The 16,945-nt window shown below is 39.5% G+C and overlaps 1 protein-coding gene across 1 annotated transcript in view; it reads right to left on the bottom strand.

Moving 5' to 3' along the window:
- Cdk17 (cyclin dependent kinase 17) overlaps positions 1 to 16,945 on the bottom strand; it is an 86,637-nt gene that overhangs the window by 19,656 nt on the left and 50,036 nt on the right. The window contains exons 2-6 of the mRNA XM_052753125.1: positions 12,275 to 12,421; positions 8,072 to 8,236; positions 4,321 to 4,454; positions 3,039 to 3,164; positions 264 to 320 (exon numbers count right to left, since the gene is read on the bottom strand). Coding sequence (XP_052609085.1) covers positions 264 to 320; positions 3,039 to 3,164; positions 4,321 to 4,454; positions 8,072 to 8,236; positions 12,275 to 12,392 — 600 coding nt within the window. The 5' untranslated portion in view covers positions 12,393 to 12,421. The remainder of the gene's footprint in view (positions 1 to 263; positions 321 to 3,038; positions 3,165 to 4,320; positions 4,455 to 8,071; positions 8,237 to 12,274; positions 12,422 to 16,945) is intronic.

Raw genomic sequence — 16,945 nt, 5'->3', positions numbered from 1 at the left:
AAGTGCCTGTTCCATTAGTCACAAAACACAGCATTTGTGCTTCAACAAAAGGGAACAGGTCTACTAAGAAATATTAACTTCATCTTTATCAGTTCTTCAAGGACTGAGACAATTTATTCCACCTAGTTCTGCTGTCATTTCAGAATTAGGTATAGATCTTTTAGACAATAATAACTAAAAATCTGTAGTTTTCTAAGTTGGCAAACATTATGGAGTGCAAGTCTGGATAACAAGAAAATGTCTTATTTTAAAAGTGTACTCACCTCTCCAAGCTTTTCCAATTTGATGTAGGTCTCCATTTTCCCAAACCCAATTTCTGACTGAAAGCAAACAATTATGAATTTAGCATCTATTCTTAAACCTTTACCTCTTCTAACTTCTAACTCTATCCTAAAAAGTAGAAACTGTTGAACACCTGGCAAGCTTTAAAATACATTTGTTATTAGAACATCAGAAGGTTTAAAAAGAGCCAAGTTTATAATTAAAACAGTCTATATAAGAACCACTAATCTTCCGTTAATGAACATGTAAACCTCTAAAATGTGCAGGCACCACAGGCATTTGAAACCCCAACGAATCTGCAGACTTCCCTCACAAGAGCTGTTCTTAGGCTTCTGTTACAGTGATACATACATGTCATGCTACAACACGTGTTAGGGCACTGCTTAATTTGGTTTTAGCAAACCAGAATTTTTAGTCACAGGTTTATAATTGAATGACTAAGAATGGTTTTTTGTTTGTTTGTTTTTGCACTCTTAATGATTTTTTTGTATGTATATGGTATTCTTATGAAAAAAATAGAAAAATCAAGTTTTAGAACCATCATATCTATGACTTGGTATTAAGGCTTTACTTTTTGCAATCAATAATGCTGAAAATGAGGTAAAATTACAACAGAAACACTTTCTATATGCTTCAATTTAGAAAATACAATAAACATCCAAGTATCTGGTACAGAACAGCTTGATTCTGAATTATCTTTTATGTAAAAGTTTATGTAAAAAACTAATTGCCAAGATCATAGAAACTATATCAAAATGTTTTATACCCCGTATCCTTAGAATTCTGGTATTTTAATTCAAATGGTAGTGAATTTTTCTTGTTCCCTTTCACAGAGTGAACAACACTACATTGAGAATAAATTCAAACTAGTATGAACAAAACAGTGAGCATTATTGAAACATCTTAAAATATCATCTACAATGAAAGGCACATGGGAAAATGTAACTGTGTAAGCTAAGAACTTTTTCTCTCAGAATAGTGACTTCTTTTCCCTACTTGTCTTTTTATAGTGAATGAATGCTACCATACCCTGCAAACACCCAATACATTGTGGTCCAGTAGTGACTATGACAAAAACACTGAGGTTTGCTTTAAAGATTATATAAGGTACTGACAACAAACTAAGAGCTATATAAACAGAATGTTTTAGAATTACTATAATACTAAGTACACATGGAATAAAATATAACAGATGCATCAAAAATTAATATAGTGAAGAGTCGCTCTTTAGAGAATGAAATATGGTGACATTATTAGTATATATCACACACATGAATACATGTGCATGTGCCCAAATTCACAAACACACACACACACATTCAAGTCCATATATACACACAAAGTAGCTATACTATAGTCCACAATAACAGTATATGTCAAAATACCTAGTATATTTTAAATACTGCTCATAAAGAAATAGATATTTTGGTGATAAACGTGCTGCTTACTCTAATCAAAGCTCATTGTGCACATATATTGAAATATCACACTGCACCCCATAAATATGTAGAATACGTGCCAATGAAAAGTAAGCACACATCTCTAAGATAAAGTAAAGACTAGAATCAATTATTAAAGTTATATTTGGATAACTAATTAGTCTAGAAGATGAACAGCACTCCTGAGTTCCATCCATGTAGGTGGCCAGGAAATCAGACAGAAGGACTTACACTAGTGACTGACTGTCAGATACTAATGCAGAGGATGATGACACAATATCAAGCCTCTAAGGAATCTTCAACTTAGTGGACTCAGCGATTACATCTGAACAGCAACTAGTGAATCTTTAAGTAGAATTTTTAGAAAAAATTTGCCTGGTTTTTTTTTGTTGTTAAACATGACAGATTAACAATCATTAACAAATAATTAACAAAAGTTAGCAGCTTGTTGCCACCCCTGCATAAAGTATTCAGAAGACAAAAGACAAGCCCATTTATTCAACACGCATGGAGGGCAACGCCAGGTGCTGAGCACACAGTGAAAAAAAGTCGGTATGCACCCTTTCCTGTGCTAACAATCTGCACTCAGGCCTACAAACAGGCGTCATAAAAACAATCAGAGATGGTTCCAGAAGCCATATTTTAATACAATATTAAGAATCCATAATGTGCTCTTTATACAAATGAAGATTTTTTTTTTGGTTATTTATTATTCCAAGAGAATAATTCATTACTTCAAGAAGTAACTTTTCACAGTCTAAGCAATTACTGTCCAGACGACTCTTACAACAAAAGCATACAAATAGGAAATTATATATAAAGTAAGTTATATCTTATACTAGGTCTACCTACAACATGTAAGTGACAGGAAGCATTATGAGAGACACAAATTCACGGAGCTGTAACTGGGGTCGGGTACTCTGCTGTAAAATGTACTGTCAACATACGGCTGGCTGCATGTCTAGTACATGGGGCACAGACATCCGCAGATACATCCAAAACTAAGGTAGGACATAAGTCCGGCCGCCATACACCACGACAAATGCAGACAATAATGTAATAAGACTGAGTGAGTGACTCCAAATTTACATGTAGAAATCAAGTTCAGGGCTGGGGGTACAAATAAATGGTGGAACACTTGCCTAGCAGCTCCCTGTGTTTCAGAAAGTTAGGAAACGGGAAAAGATGGGAGGAGAGAGCGGGAGGCAGGGAGGAGGTGAAGAGAGAAAAAAGACAAAAGGAGAAAAGGAAAAAGAGCTGCACCCCAGAGAAGCCAACAAGCCGTCCTCACGGCACAGTGCAGGGCCAGGAACTTACCAAGGAAGCTCTCCGGGACCTGCGGCTCATGGGCTGGTCGAAGGGTGGGCTGCTGATCTGCAGCTTCTCCAGGTAGCCATCAGGTATCCTGATGTCCGCAGGCAGGGACAGCCGCTTATTCAAGTCCTGCACAAACCAGCAAGACCAGGGCATTGGACTTCAGCTACTCGCGCCCAGGCACGTCATTTTTTAGTGGTAACTGAAGTTTTCTTGCAGTTCCAAAATTACTTAAGGCAAAAATACTTACTACTATAACCAAAGGCAAATAACGGGGTTTTACAGAAATGGGTTAAAAAAGGCTCAGTACTTTCTTCAGCAAATTTAAGTTGACCTTTACTCTGCGATCATACTCTATGCAGAAGTAAGCAGTCTAACACAGAATGTCATCACTTCAGTAACGAGAGGACAATGTGCAGGAGTCAGTTCTCTCCGTCCGCCATGTGGGTTCCAGGGACTGAACTCAGTTTACAGGACTGTCAGCAAGTATTGTCTTCTGCTGAACCTTCTCTTTAGTCCCCTAAAGTTTTATTTTAAAACATGCTCAGAAAAAAAAAACAAGACAAAAAAACCATACTTAGTATCACTGCAGAAAGCTTTTAACTTATAGGATATACTGAAATAATAGTCATAACAAATTTCTGTCCATAAGACTATAAACATGTATTTTTAAAAATAAAACGGATTATGTGAGGTTAAATATGTATTTACGTTTACGAATGTTTTGTTTGCATTTATGTATGTGAACTGTGTGTGTGCCCGGTGCACTCAGAGGCCAGAAGGGAGTTATCAGGTCCCCTGGAACCACATGGGCACTGTGAACGGAACCTGGGTCTTCTGCAAGGGCCGCAAATACTCTCAACTGCTGGGCCACCTCTGCGGTCTCCAACTCTTAGAATAAATCTATCAAAGGGATGTATACGTAGTGAACCATTTAGGAGAGACTAACAAAGTCAGAAAACAATCTGGCTCTGGTTTATTTATACCTCTTAAAATCAAAACATATATATATAAACTACAGTGTCCGGATGACTATTGAAAAGGTGTGATTAAGAAAACGTCTTCTGCAGAATGTGAACTGTAATTAACGTACAGTTGTCTTAGGGTAGTAATTAGACAAAAGAAACACCAGACCCCAGCTCACTCAGGCAAAGCAGCAGCTCTTGTGGGAGTACCATTGGCCTCCATGAAGAGTTTCAGATGAGCCCTATTTGCTCCATCTGTGTGTGTGCGTGTTCCTTCACCAACACCAGTGTTCACACAGAGGTGGATGTGAAACGGTTACCTCCATTGAGATCCGCCTGTGTATACGATTTCTGAGGCAAACCCCTGTAGGGGACTGGACTTCATCAGATGACGTCCCAGAAGCTTGGTCACTCTCACCATCTGATCCCATTTTCAGATTTTCATGAACAATATCTGTAACAGAAAAGGAGGCATTGTTTACCTTTAAAATGCAGATCTTTATATGGTATAATTTATTATCATTACAAGAAAAAAGAGACAGTCAACAACCGGAAATCACAGTCCTGAAAGTCATCTAAATTCTGGATACATAGATATGTAGTTGACAGATCAAAACATAAATTCCTTACAAGAGAAGTAAGAATCTCAGGCCAGGTGTGCTCGTTAGTTTTTAGTCCACTTGACACAAGCTATGGTCGACTGGGAAGAGGACAAAGTCAACTGAGAAAATGTCTCCATCAGACTGCCCTGTGGGCCAGCTTGTGGGCAATTTTCTTGATTAATGATTGATGTGAGAGCCCAGCCCACTGTGGGTCCTTATTTGTATAAGAAATCAAGCTGAGCAAGCCAGTCAGTAAGGTTCCTCTCTGTGGTCTCTGCCTCAGTTCCTGGCTCCAGGTTCCTGCCCGGCTTGAGTTCCTGCCCAGGCTTCCCTCAAAGATGTACTGTGACTAAGATGTGTAAACCAAAGAAGCCCTTTCTCCCCAGCTGCTTTTGATCATGATGTTTATTACAGCAACACAAAGCAAACTAAGATAGAAAGAGGAACTGGGATTGTGGGCTGTTGTTCAGACAGAACTGACCATGCTGTTATGGAGAAAGATTGTAGGAATGTTTGAAACTTTGGGCTGGAAAAGCCATTAGCACTTGAAGTCGGAAGAAAGCTGAGAGCAACAGATGATGGGAGGCGTGGCTTGTGACGTTCAGGGGAAGACAAGCATTCTATCAAGCTTTTCATATATTCTGAATTTAGAATCTGTGGTTTCTGGTCAGCTGGGGGTGAAAAGCAGGGGTGATTATGAAGAGACCAGCATCACTGAGGTGAAATCTTCTGGCAAGTGTTTCCTCAGGGTCACCACACAGAGCTGTGGTCCAGAAGGAGCCAAAGCTGCATTTCAAGCTGGCAGCCCATGTTGGTGATGTGTAATAGTCTCCAATGTGTTACAGGTGTTGGGAGCAGGAGAGCTGCAGAACTGAAGGGATCATGGAGAGCAGCTGAGAGCACCTGGCACTGTGAGAGGCCAGGAGGGGCCACTGGTGAATGTACAGTCTCAGTTGCAATGGAAAGTCCAAGACTGAGGGAGTCTGGAGAGACTGGAGAGAGCCATGTAGCAGGCTACAGAGTCCCTGAAGAGAGGCCAGATGGCGCCACTGGTGAATAAATACAGTTACAGTGGAGACCCGAACACACTAGAGTCCAGGGCTGTGGGACAACCAACATGGACAGAGGCAGGTATGCAGTGGAGCCAACCTGAGCCTGTGAAATTAGCTGCATGTGCCATGGATGGCACAGCAGGAGAGGTGGAGCTACTCAAGTCCCTTGGTGCCCAGAGGATCACGAGGGAATGAATCCTAGATGCTGGACATTTAGCTAAAGGCGTTGATTTACACTCTTAGATGGTGGATTTGCTCTAATTTTATCATAACTGTGCTGTTTCTTCCCTCTTGGAATAAGAAGTATGTAACCCTTTTTATTTTATATAAGCTCAAATTGAGAGACCTTGAACTTAAAAGATATGGATATTTTAAAGAGGCTGGATTTTTCAAAAGTGTTTGAATATTTTTAAAACCATGGGGCTTTTAAAAATATATTATGCTTTATAGTTATATAATAGTAATACTAGTATGGTATCTTGGGGACAAAAAAGAAAGGAAAGGTTGGGGCTTGATGATGATGTTTGTCAAATGACAAGGGTTTAACTGTACTCATAGTTTTTTTGCCAACTTGACTCAAGTTAGAGTCACTTGGGAAAAGAGAAAGTCAATTGAGAAAATGCCTCCATCAGACTGTTGTGTAGAAAAGCTTGTAGTGAGTTTTCTTGATTAATAATTGATACAGGAGGAGCCAGCCCACTGTGGGTGGTGCAGCTCCAAGCAGGTGGCCCTAGGCTGTATGTAAAAGCAAGCTCAACAAGTCACATGGAGCCAGGTAGTAAGTAGAGTCCCTCCATGGTCTCTGCTTCAATTCCTGTCTCCAGGTTCCTGCCATCCCTGAGTTCCTGCCTTGGTATCCCTCAACAATGGATTTTAATTTGGGATGTAGAAGTCAAAAAATGAAAACAAAACCCCCACTCTCTCCAAGTTGCTTTTGATCATGGTATTTCTCACAGCAGTAGAAAGCACACTAGGTCATCAGGCATTGTGGCACATGCCTTTAATCCCAGCACTAGGGGGCAGAGGCAGGAGAGGGGGAAAATCTCTTTATAGTTTCAAATTATGAAAAAATTTACAAGAAAAATCATTCAAATTATTATCAAGAATTGAATAAAATTACAGATTCAAAATAGTTCTTGAGAAGTACTCATTTTCCAAATTCTAGGATTTAGAGACTTCCAAGGGTAACTGACTTTCAGATTAGAGAGCTGAGACACAGAGCTGCAGACTAGAAACCTGGCCTTTTGCTTCTTGTGAGATCCTTTCATTAAATGTCATTAGGTCAACAACAAAATGGAGCCAACTCATAGAACAGTCTTTTCAAAAGCTGCTACCCACCAGTAGCAAGAAGGATGTGGAGGCATATGCCTGCAGTCCCAGAACTCCAGAACTAAGGCAGGAGGATGGAATAGAAGATGCCGGCTGAGGCTACATAGCAAGATGCTATCTCGATTGAGTGTTCCAAGAATTATTCGCTGAATATCACTACAAAATGAAGTTTGTGGCCTCTAAAATATCAAAAATCTGCTGAGAGCTCCAAGTGTAAGGCCTGCCTGGACAAACAGCAAGGCCATGTAAGCACAGTGATATAGCATTTGCATAGCATGTCTTAGTGAGCCAGAGGTTCAGTTCCCCAGTACTACCAACCAACCAAGGCACAGGCAAACAAAAAGCCAAACACGTTGCAGGGGATGGCTTCGGAGTTCTAATTACCTTTGTTTTTTTAAATTTAGCTGCTTAACTATAAACCTTAACAACCAACTATAGCAATCATCTCTTATGAACCAGCTCAAGATGATTCCAGCACACCATTCTTTGTGCGGTACTGACAGGGATAACGGCACATTTCTTACAGATGAAACCACACTGTGGGGAGGCTCAGTCTTAAAATTACTGAAATGAACCAGGAAGTAACCTACAGTGGTAAGAAATAAAGCAAACAGTAGAATAACATATTCAGGAATATTAGAAAATACAATCATCTAATGGGACAGTGAAACAGCAATGTTTAAAATTATTTTTAAAATCAAAACATAATACACCACTATCAAAAAAGATCAGACACACGAAATACACAAAAACTTGCAGATATTTTTCCTAGATATTTCTAAGACCATAAAGGCAAAAGAACAACAAATCAGGCGATAATCTATTTCTGGTACTGGACCATTATGTGGTAATGATTTGAAGAGCGACTGAAGTATGACTATATACTATGATACAGTATGACAGTTAAGCACTAGCCACAGTTTGAACTCTTTCGTCTGCTTTTTTTATGGAGGTTCTTCTGGATGAATAGACATGCAAACATTACTTCTCTATGGTATCAGCACTCCTCCATCTTTTTTCTCCATACAACTAACACCCAGAGTACATGTCCTACAACCAGAAAGTCAAATGCAACAGAACCACATTACCTAATCGGCTTCCATTTCTGGGCATTGCCATGAAGGAACCAAGGCTTCCTCCGATAACACTGTGGGGTCTTCGCAATGGCGGCTTCTTAAAGGACCCTGTGTACTGATGAAGGAAGGAATGCACACTGTGGGATGTGGGAGGCCTGCCATTCTTCACGATGGGCTCTGTGTTCACGGCATCCAAGAATCATTCCAGTCATTGCAAGAGTCGGGATCAGGTGAGAAGGATTAAGAAAACAAAACAAAACAAAACAAAAGGCTGTAATGGAGATCATTTACATGTAAGCTCACTTCTTTGGCTATTTATTCAAAGTGCTAGAGTAAAATAATTTCTATGAAAAATATATTTATAGAAAATACCTTAATATTTTAAGTTGTTTCAATGACCCAAACTGGTTAAAAATCACTAATATACCCCACCAAATTTTTTATTATTTTTTTATTTTATTATTTTTACATCTTAAAATTATTTTGATTCCATTCCCTGTGCTATCTTACATGTGTCTCACGGTTAAATATGCTATATAATATAACACACATAATCCTTACCTCAAGAAATTCATACCTCTATTGGTAGACATTCAGAAAGATAAGTCAATTAGTGAATAAAGCAGAAATACTTAAATGTACATCAATATGGAGGCAGAGAGATTTGCTCCAAATTTGGTATTTTGTTATATAAATAATCTTTAAACAAGCAAAGAGCCATTCCTGAGCAGAGACATCTGACAATATAGTACATCAGAATCGGTTAGCTATACAAGAGGAAGAATCTTAGTGGTATTTTGTTTGAACACCTATTTCAATTCTATTGAGTACATCCCCAAAAATGGAACTGCTGGTCCATATGGTAATTCTATGCTGAACTTTTAAAGAAAATGAAACAAATTAATTTTTGACAATTTTTAAAAACTAAACTCTTAGGGCTGGGAATATAGCTCAGTGGTACAGTGATTGCCCAGCAGGTGTGAGGCCAAGTCCAATTCTCAGTGCTACAAGAGCAAACATATAAATAAAACGAAACATATAATTTTTCTCAGTTATCCTTCACAGTAGGTATTTTAGAAATAATAGCTTACACCTCCATTTATGATTTTCAATTTATATTTGAATAAAGCTGTTCTAAGTTAGGGCCAGTATGTGTGGAGTGGCCAAGACTAACAACTTTAATCAAATATCATCTATAAAATTCAAGATTCTTCTTTCCTAGATTCAATCCATCAGTCAACGTGCAAACACCCTAGCTACGCAATGTACTGTGAATTACAATTATAGCAGAACATCTTCAACTGAGTTTAAGCCTTCAAAGTGTGATACAGTTATTAAAACTACAGAAATCTCTCCAATTCTGGTTGAGAGGAATACCAGAGATGATACCAAAGGTGCCATGTACATGAGAATTTTTCTAAGCTATTTATATAATGACAACCCTGCAAGTGTGAACTTCTCCATTTTGTTAGCATACACGACAGCTACATGCCTACACATAATGAAAGCATAACAGGGCTCTCGACCGTGCTTGTGATCAAACCAGAGACAGGAAATCAAAAATTGGTCTGGGGCAGTTTATTCAGAGAAGTTACAAATGATTTTCCTTAAGCCAGACTGCCACTGTTTCAAACTAGACAAAGATCGCTTTGCCTTATAAATGTATTACATTACGTGTAAGATTTTTAAATAGTACAGTCCACATACATTCTTATGCAGTATTTTCACATGAACTCTATCTCTGTGAGCAACCTATCTTGTGTAGTTCTTATGCTAAAAACAAAAGAGGAAGGAAAAAACTCTCTAAGGGGGAAAAAGGTATTTACTCTAGCTAGTAGGCCCTGACAAGGTCAACAACAGACTTAGAATTCCTGTCAAAATTGCAGATGAAATTCACATCATACACAGAAAATAAGCAGCAACCGACTATGGCAGTCATGCCAAAGAGGATTAAATGTCTACCTATGTCTTCAAGTATGATATCAAGTCACTCTGATGAGGACGAGTTCCAACAGCGTCCCTATTTTTCCTTCTTCACTGTCTGTTACAAATAAACAACTTAAACTATTTTTAAAGTATTAGGTATTTTTAACATTTTTACCTCTGATGGTTTGAAAGAAAATGCTTGCTCACCCCCAAGGGAATGGCACCATTAGGAGGTGTGGCCTTGTTGGGGGAAGTGTGTCACAGTGGGAGTGGGCTTTGAGGTCTTCTTTGCTCAAGCTATGCTCAGTGTGACACACAGTTGCTTCTGCTCCCTGGAGATCAAGATATAGAACTCTCAGCTCGTTCTCCAGCACCATGTCTGCCTACATGCCACCACTGAGATAATGGATTAAATCCCTGAGCTGTAAACTAGCCCCAATTAAATGTTTTCCTTTATAAGAATTGCCGTGGCTAGGTGGTGCATGCCTTTAATTCCAGCACTTGGGAGGTAGAGCCAGGTGGACCTCTGTGAATTCGAGGCCAGCCTGGTTTACAGAGTGAGATCCAGGACAGGCACCAAAACTACACAGAGAAACCCTGTCTTGAAAAAAACCAAGAATTGCTGTGGTCATGGTGTCTCTATACAGAAATAGAAACCCTAACTAAGACATCACCATTTGTTACAAACTAATCAAATTTTAAGATAATTACTAAAGTATTTCAGAAAATAATCAATTAGTCTAAATTATTAATTACCTCTCTAAATAAAGTCAGTGCATTTTCCATGACTCGATTTAAACAAAACAGTTTGTCTGGTAATCAAATGTTCATTAGGAATGCATTCTAGAAGCCAGGTACCATGATGGACACTGTGCCTCTTTCATCTCTGAGCATCACTGCAAATACCCTGGCCAAACATTTGTAGCACAAGAATGAGCAAGCTGGACTCAACCACTATCACCACCAAGAAGTCAATGGGGGCCTGGGAGGACAGTAGGATTCTGCTCCACATGGCTCACAGATCCCTTTATAAGAGGGATAAATATTACAAAATCATCTTCAAGATTTAAGCCAAATACAAATTTTATCACCCTATGGAATGATATCCAAATTACTGTCTGGTGCTCATTTTTCTCCCCTTCTGCCAGAAACCAAGCCATCAAGGAAAGCATTCCCAAACCAAGCAAGGCTGCAGGCGTGGAAGCAAGGGTCTCGGCCCTGCCGACACGAGGGAAACCGTTCAGCAGATAATGATTTGTCTGAGTAGAAAAGCCAAGTCTCTGAGGCCTGGGAGGAAAAGCTGACTTCTTGATGTCGCTGAGGCAGTATTTCAGTGTGTTAGTACATCTGCAGTCTCTGAGGCCTGGAGGAAAAGCTGACTTCTTGATGTCGCTGAGGCAGTATTTCAGTGCATTAGTACATCCGCAGTCCCACACCGTGACTGCTAACCTACAGAACCCTCTGTCTGCCTCACACCACAAGCACTTACCTGCAATGGCACAGGCATTCAGGCTTTCAATCACTGCCTGAGATCTCCAACCAGAGTTCCAAGTACACAGCAAAGGAAGCTCTCCAGATGTTACGCTGCAAACCCTGGCTCATTAGTAGCCATTGTTATGAGCTCCTTCCTGGTCACTGGTACATTCCTAGGGCTATTTTGGCTTTGATTGTATAACCTTGTTCTAAAATTTTCACCAAGTTTACATTTTAAGTCATTTAACTTATCAAATCCTTCAATCTTTTACATTACACTTTATGCACTATTACTTTGTATTGTAAAAGCACTGTCAAATGAAACATCATGTTTCTGTCTTTGTTATAAGTGTTCTCAATACTATGAACACACTGTGGTACATTAAATAAGAAAATAGTAAACTCACTAATCTGATGAACCTTGTAATCTATAAAGACAGTCAGTGCACATCCAGAATGCTATAAACCATGATAAAGCTACAAACAAGAATTGTATAAACTTGCTCAAGTTATAAAATATTTAAATGCTAATTTACCAATGGTTATTTACCAATGGCTATAATTGTTATTTAAGAACTAATAAAAACAGAAAGGCATTCACAGGAGTAGGAGACCAAGTACATGGGCAGTCCATCTCATTGGGGATGAGAACAGAATATACTAGCCAATATTCAAGTTAGTCTTTTGCTTCCAAAACACCGAAGAAGGATTTAGCCGAGCGCCACGTTCGGCTTCTCTGCACAGAAGGCCCCAGCGGTGTTCAGGAAGCAGTCAGACGGCTCCCGCCCGGTACTGCCGTCTCCCGCCCGGTATTACCGTTGTCTTTGCTGCTGCTCTCTTCCACCGTCATCTGCTCAGCCAGCTCCGACAGCGACTCGTCGATCGTCTGGCTTCCCCTGAGCGTGAGGGACAGTCTCCTCTTGAACTTTTTCATCCTACCAGCTGGATGCAGCGTGAAAACTTCTGAAAGGGAAGAACAAGAGAAAATTGAAGTTTTAAATATTTTATTGCTCAAGAAAACTGTCATTCTGGGCTTACAGTGAAATCTTCAGAATAGGAATATATTAAGGAGTCCTCAATTCCAGCAAACATCACAGAATCTACACTTTTTGTTCAAAAAGATGTAATTTGATTAATGCTATATTCAGTTGGCATCAATAGAAGGGAAACATTTTTATTGAAGTCCACAGAGAGATAAGAATGATGAGATCTGAAGGAATGAAAATCCCCTATACAGTACCCTCTGGAAACTCCTAGAGTGAAAATGGACTATTATTTTGATGCTAGGTTCCATCTCAAGTCTCAACTATCATTCAGGAAAGAGTCAGATCCGTCCTACCCCATTTTCGCGGTGGGGAAAACACTCAGAGACCTCCCCTGAGCAAATCATCAAATACAAGGAAACAGAACTAAGACTTGGAGGTGAGATCAACGTTTACCTTGTCTTCTAAATCATAACATTTCTGAAGTCAGGATGCACGTTACAATTTACAGGATGTCAAATGTAAGTGGCACCATTTTTTCCCATCTTACTAGACTCAGTAGCGCCTACTAAGTGAAAAACAAGGAACGTGCTCCCTTAGCCAACTCCACAAGACCTGTCCTTTCTTTTCTAATTGCTCTTTATGACCCATAATAACCAAATTTACCAGATCACCTTGCAAGCTATGAAGGTTATTCTAAATAAAACAAGGGCCTTTACAACACCCCAGCACTAAAATAAATCCAGCTGTTTATATGTTTTCCATATGTGTTCTACTAAATTTCCCATTCTAAGGGTAGTACTCTAGGTTTGCTGAACAGGTGACTTATGGAAAAAAATTTGTTTGCTCAAAGGCTGGGAAACACAAACACAAAGTTATAAGTGATAACTTCATATCTGACCATTCTGTGCTATGTATTTGCTCTAATTTGAAAAACATCGCCAGAATAAAATGCGAAACTATACCCATGAAAAGGCAAGTATTGCAACTACAATCCAACACGGTTTCTCTGCATTTCCAAGCTCTAAAATCTTAAGACATGTTGACTAATCAGTCTAAAAAGCAACCAGGGGATAGCTGGGTTTAGTCCTGACACCAAGACAGACAAAGTGGTCTGAACAGTGCCTAGTAACTTACCATCATCCTTCCTGCCACCTGTGTCTCACCCGTGAGGAAACCCATCCACTTGTTGTGCTGCTCATCTCTTCAGTTATAGAACCCCCATTTGATTCTTTTCTATAGATTCCAGTTCTCTAGTGAAATTCTCAGCTTAGCATCTATTTTCGTGAACATATTAATCACCGTATGTTAAAGTTCCTGTCTGTCTATAACCCCCCAGGCTGGATAACCCGTTGATGAGTTTCTGGTGTTGGGTTTTTCTCCTTTTGCTGTGTGGGTAGCAACATTTTACTAAATGCCAGACATTCTATGTGAATGAGGATGTGAAACTGCAGCAATGTACAGGCTCCAGATGCTGCTGTCTCCCTACACAGAGGCTTTATTCATTTTTCCTAGCTGGATATCCAAGCAGAAGCAGATCAGCCGATGATCGCAATCTGGTAAAGGAAGGACAGAGATTGCTGGAGACTAAACTTCAGAGTTCAACCATCTCCTGCATCGTCACTTGGTAAAGTCCTTCAAGACTCTCCAACTGTAATCTAGGGCCAGAGTAACAGCAGCGGTACAAACCAGGGGAGGCTCTGTCGATGTCATTGGTTGCTTTCTGCTCTTCTCTATGCCCTGCTCAACCTTTATCCTCCCACCGAGAACAGTTTAAAGGCTGTTTGAAAGTCAATTCACTCACAAACAGTAGAAAGACAGTGTTTCTCTCCCTTCCCTCCTGAATCTATTCAAGTCTGGACTGACTGAGAGTCTTATATCCCTTCAAAATGGTCTCATTCCCCTAGCATTTCAGCAGGACTTCAGTTCACTTAGTTACCCCATCATAGGCAAAATGGAAGCTTTGGTATGGGTTAGACAAGATAATATACAGATGTCTATAGGAGGCAGCCCAGCAAGCTTAAGCTGATTCCAAAGAACCACACTAACTGTAGACATGCCCTACCTACATGTGCTAACTGTAGATGTCCTAATAAATGCTATCCGCTTCACTTCTGATAGCTGCACCTTTGGATATGGATCTGCCATGACAGTCAGCAGTAATTCAGGACATCTGTTTCAACATCTTAGACATTCAAGTGAATTAAGTGAGTCGCTCTCAAATATCATTTTGTTCCCCTAAAACCGTATGCTAGAGCTAGGCATGGTGGCTCATACCTATAACCCCAGCCCCAGGAAGGCTGATTGATGTCAGGATAGTATGAACTATATATACAGTGAATTCCCAGCTGGACTGGAGATACTGGGTGAGACCTTATCTCAGAAGTCAAAGAACAAAAACAAGAAAACAAAACAAGACTTCACACTACAGAAGCCCTCCTTTCGAGAAGGTTCAGGAAGCACCATGTCCAGCAGAAGAGAAACTAAGCAGGCTTAGGAAAGCTCATCTGTGAGAGGCTCCTGGAAGGGAAACTGGAAGCCTTTGGAATACTCCAATTGACACGAGTGTCTCTATACACTTGAAACTAAGTCATACTAGATAATTATTTTCAGTGCCAAGGATCAAATGCAGCAAGCACCTCATGCGTTCGAGGCAGGTGCTCATAATCCAGCTCCCAAGCCAGATCATCACATGCCCTGCCAACGCTTCAGACCCTACTCTCTCCAACATAGCCATATGGTCCCTAATGTCTGTCTAACTACATAGCATTACTACAGAACCTGAACACACACAACATATTTTAAAGTTTGCTGACCATGGTTCTTGCCTATTGCTCTAGGATTAAGGATAACATAATAAACCATAAAATAATCAATTATATCTGGATTTTGTATTATAGCACGGAGGTCAGCTATCCAAAATACAAGCCAACGTGGCCAATGAGCACTTAAAAAGTGGTCAGTCCAAACTGAGTTATGCTGCAAATGCAAAATATAGATTTGGCATGAAAACGAGAATGTAAAGGTATCTTCATAACTGCAGACAAAGTCATATAAAAACAACTAAAATGGAAGTTCCTGGACCTAGGGAAAGAGTAGAAAGTGGGAAATAATATAGACAGAATTCTGGTTTTTCAAGAAAAGGAACTCTAGAGATGGACAATAGTGGTGGCTGCATGCTAACAGAGAACATTAAATAGATCTTGGTGGGTTTAAGTAGATGCAAGAGGGGATAAATATTACTTACTGTAGTGCATCTGAGTAACCATGTACATTAGGGAAGGGTCCCTTTATTCATAATTTATAACACTACAAAAAATACTTATTTTGCCATAAAACAATGAAAAATATTCTGGTAAATAAGTATTTTATTTACCAGGGACATTTGGGACCCCATCAAGTACACACATGAATTCAGCATCATGAGAATTCCTTAAGGACAGCAAAATGGAAACAAATACATTTAAAAAAAAAAAAGTAAATGTTGGTCCCAAATTCCTAACTCAGATGTCAAAGACACAAGTATACAAAACCTACTAAGAATAAACACAAAGAAATCCACCCTGAGACACCTTTTGATTAAAAGTGTACAAATCCCAAAGCAAGGAGCCTTGAAGCAGCCAGAGGGAAGCTATTTAATCTACACAAGGTCCCTCAACACGGTTAAAAGCCAATGACACGTTAGAGATTAAAAGCCAGAACAGCATATTTAAACACTGGAAGGAAAAAGAAAATGCTAACCAAGAATACTATAGTCAGCAAAACTATACTTCAAAATGAAACCGAAATTAAGATATTTGTTCCCAACAGACTTGCCCAACAAAACATGATGTAAGAAGGCTTTCAGGGCAAAGTAAAAGGACAAGGAATATAGCTAAGAGGATTACAATAAACTGGAAATTTCGACAGCCAACTTACAAAAATAATTAGAAAAAACAGACAAAAAGAAAGAGAGGACTTGAAAGTTTAATGTATTAGACCTAGAGGCAGATGCAGGATACTTCATTTAACCACAGTGCACACCTCCTCTTAGGTCACACAGGACACACGGCAGCCCAGACCGCAAGGTCACAAGACAAACTCGAATACATTGTTTTCTCTTTTTAGGTTAAATCCAGGACATGCACATGCTAGGCAAATGCTCTACTACTGAGCTACAGCCCTGGCAGAAGTGTGTGTGTGTGTGTGTGTGTGTGTGTGTGTCTTTTTCTGATTACAATAAAATGAAACTAAGTAAGTATCAAACAAGGAAAGTTTATAAATATGTGAAACTAACATAATACAATCTTAATTAATGGGCCACAGAACTTACGACAGACCACAGAATATACCTTGAAACAAGTAAAAACACGAACACCCTACAGCTTACAGCATACAGCCAAAAGTGTTGAGGAAAGTTCTAGCTGTACTGTCTACATCAAAAAGAAAATCTCAAATAGGCAAATAGTACACTTCATGGAATCAGAAAACGCTAGGTGGTGGTGGTGCACACCTTTAATCTTAG

This window comes from Peromyscus californicus, unplaced genomic scaffold, assembly GCF_007827085.1.
Source record: "Peromyscus californicus insignis strain IS unplaced genomic scaffold, ASM782708v3 Scaffold_24__1_contigs__length_46423439, whole genome shotgun sequence".
NCBI classification, from domain to species: domain Eukaryota; kingdom Metazoa; phylum Chordata; class Mammalia; order Rodentia; family Cricetidae; genus Peromyscus; species Peromyscus californicus.
This window is presented reverse-complemented; position numbering and strand designations above follow the sequence as displayed.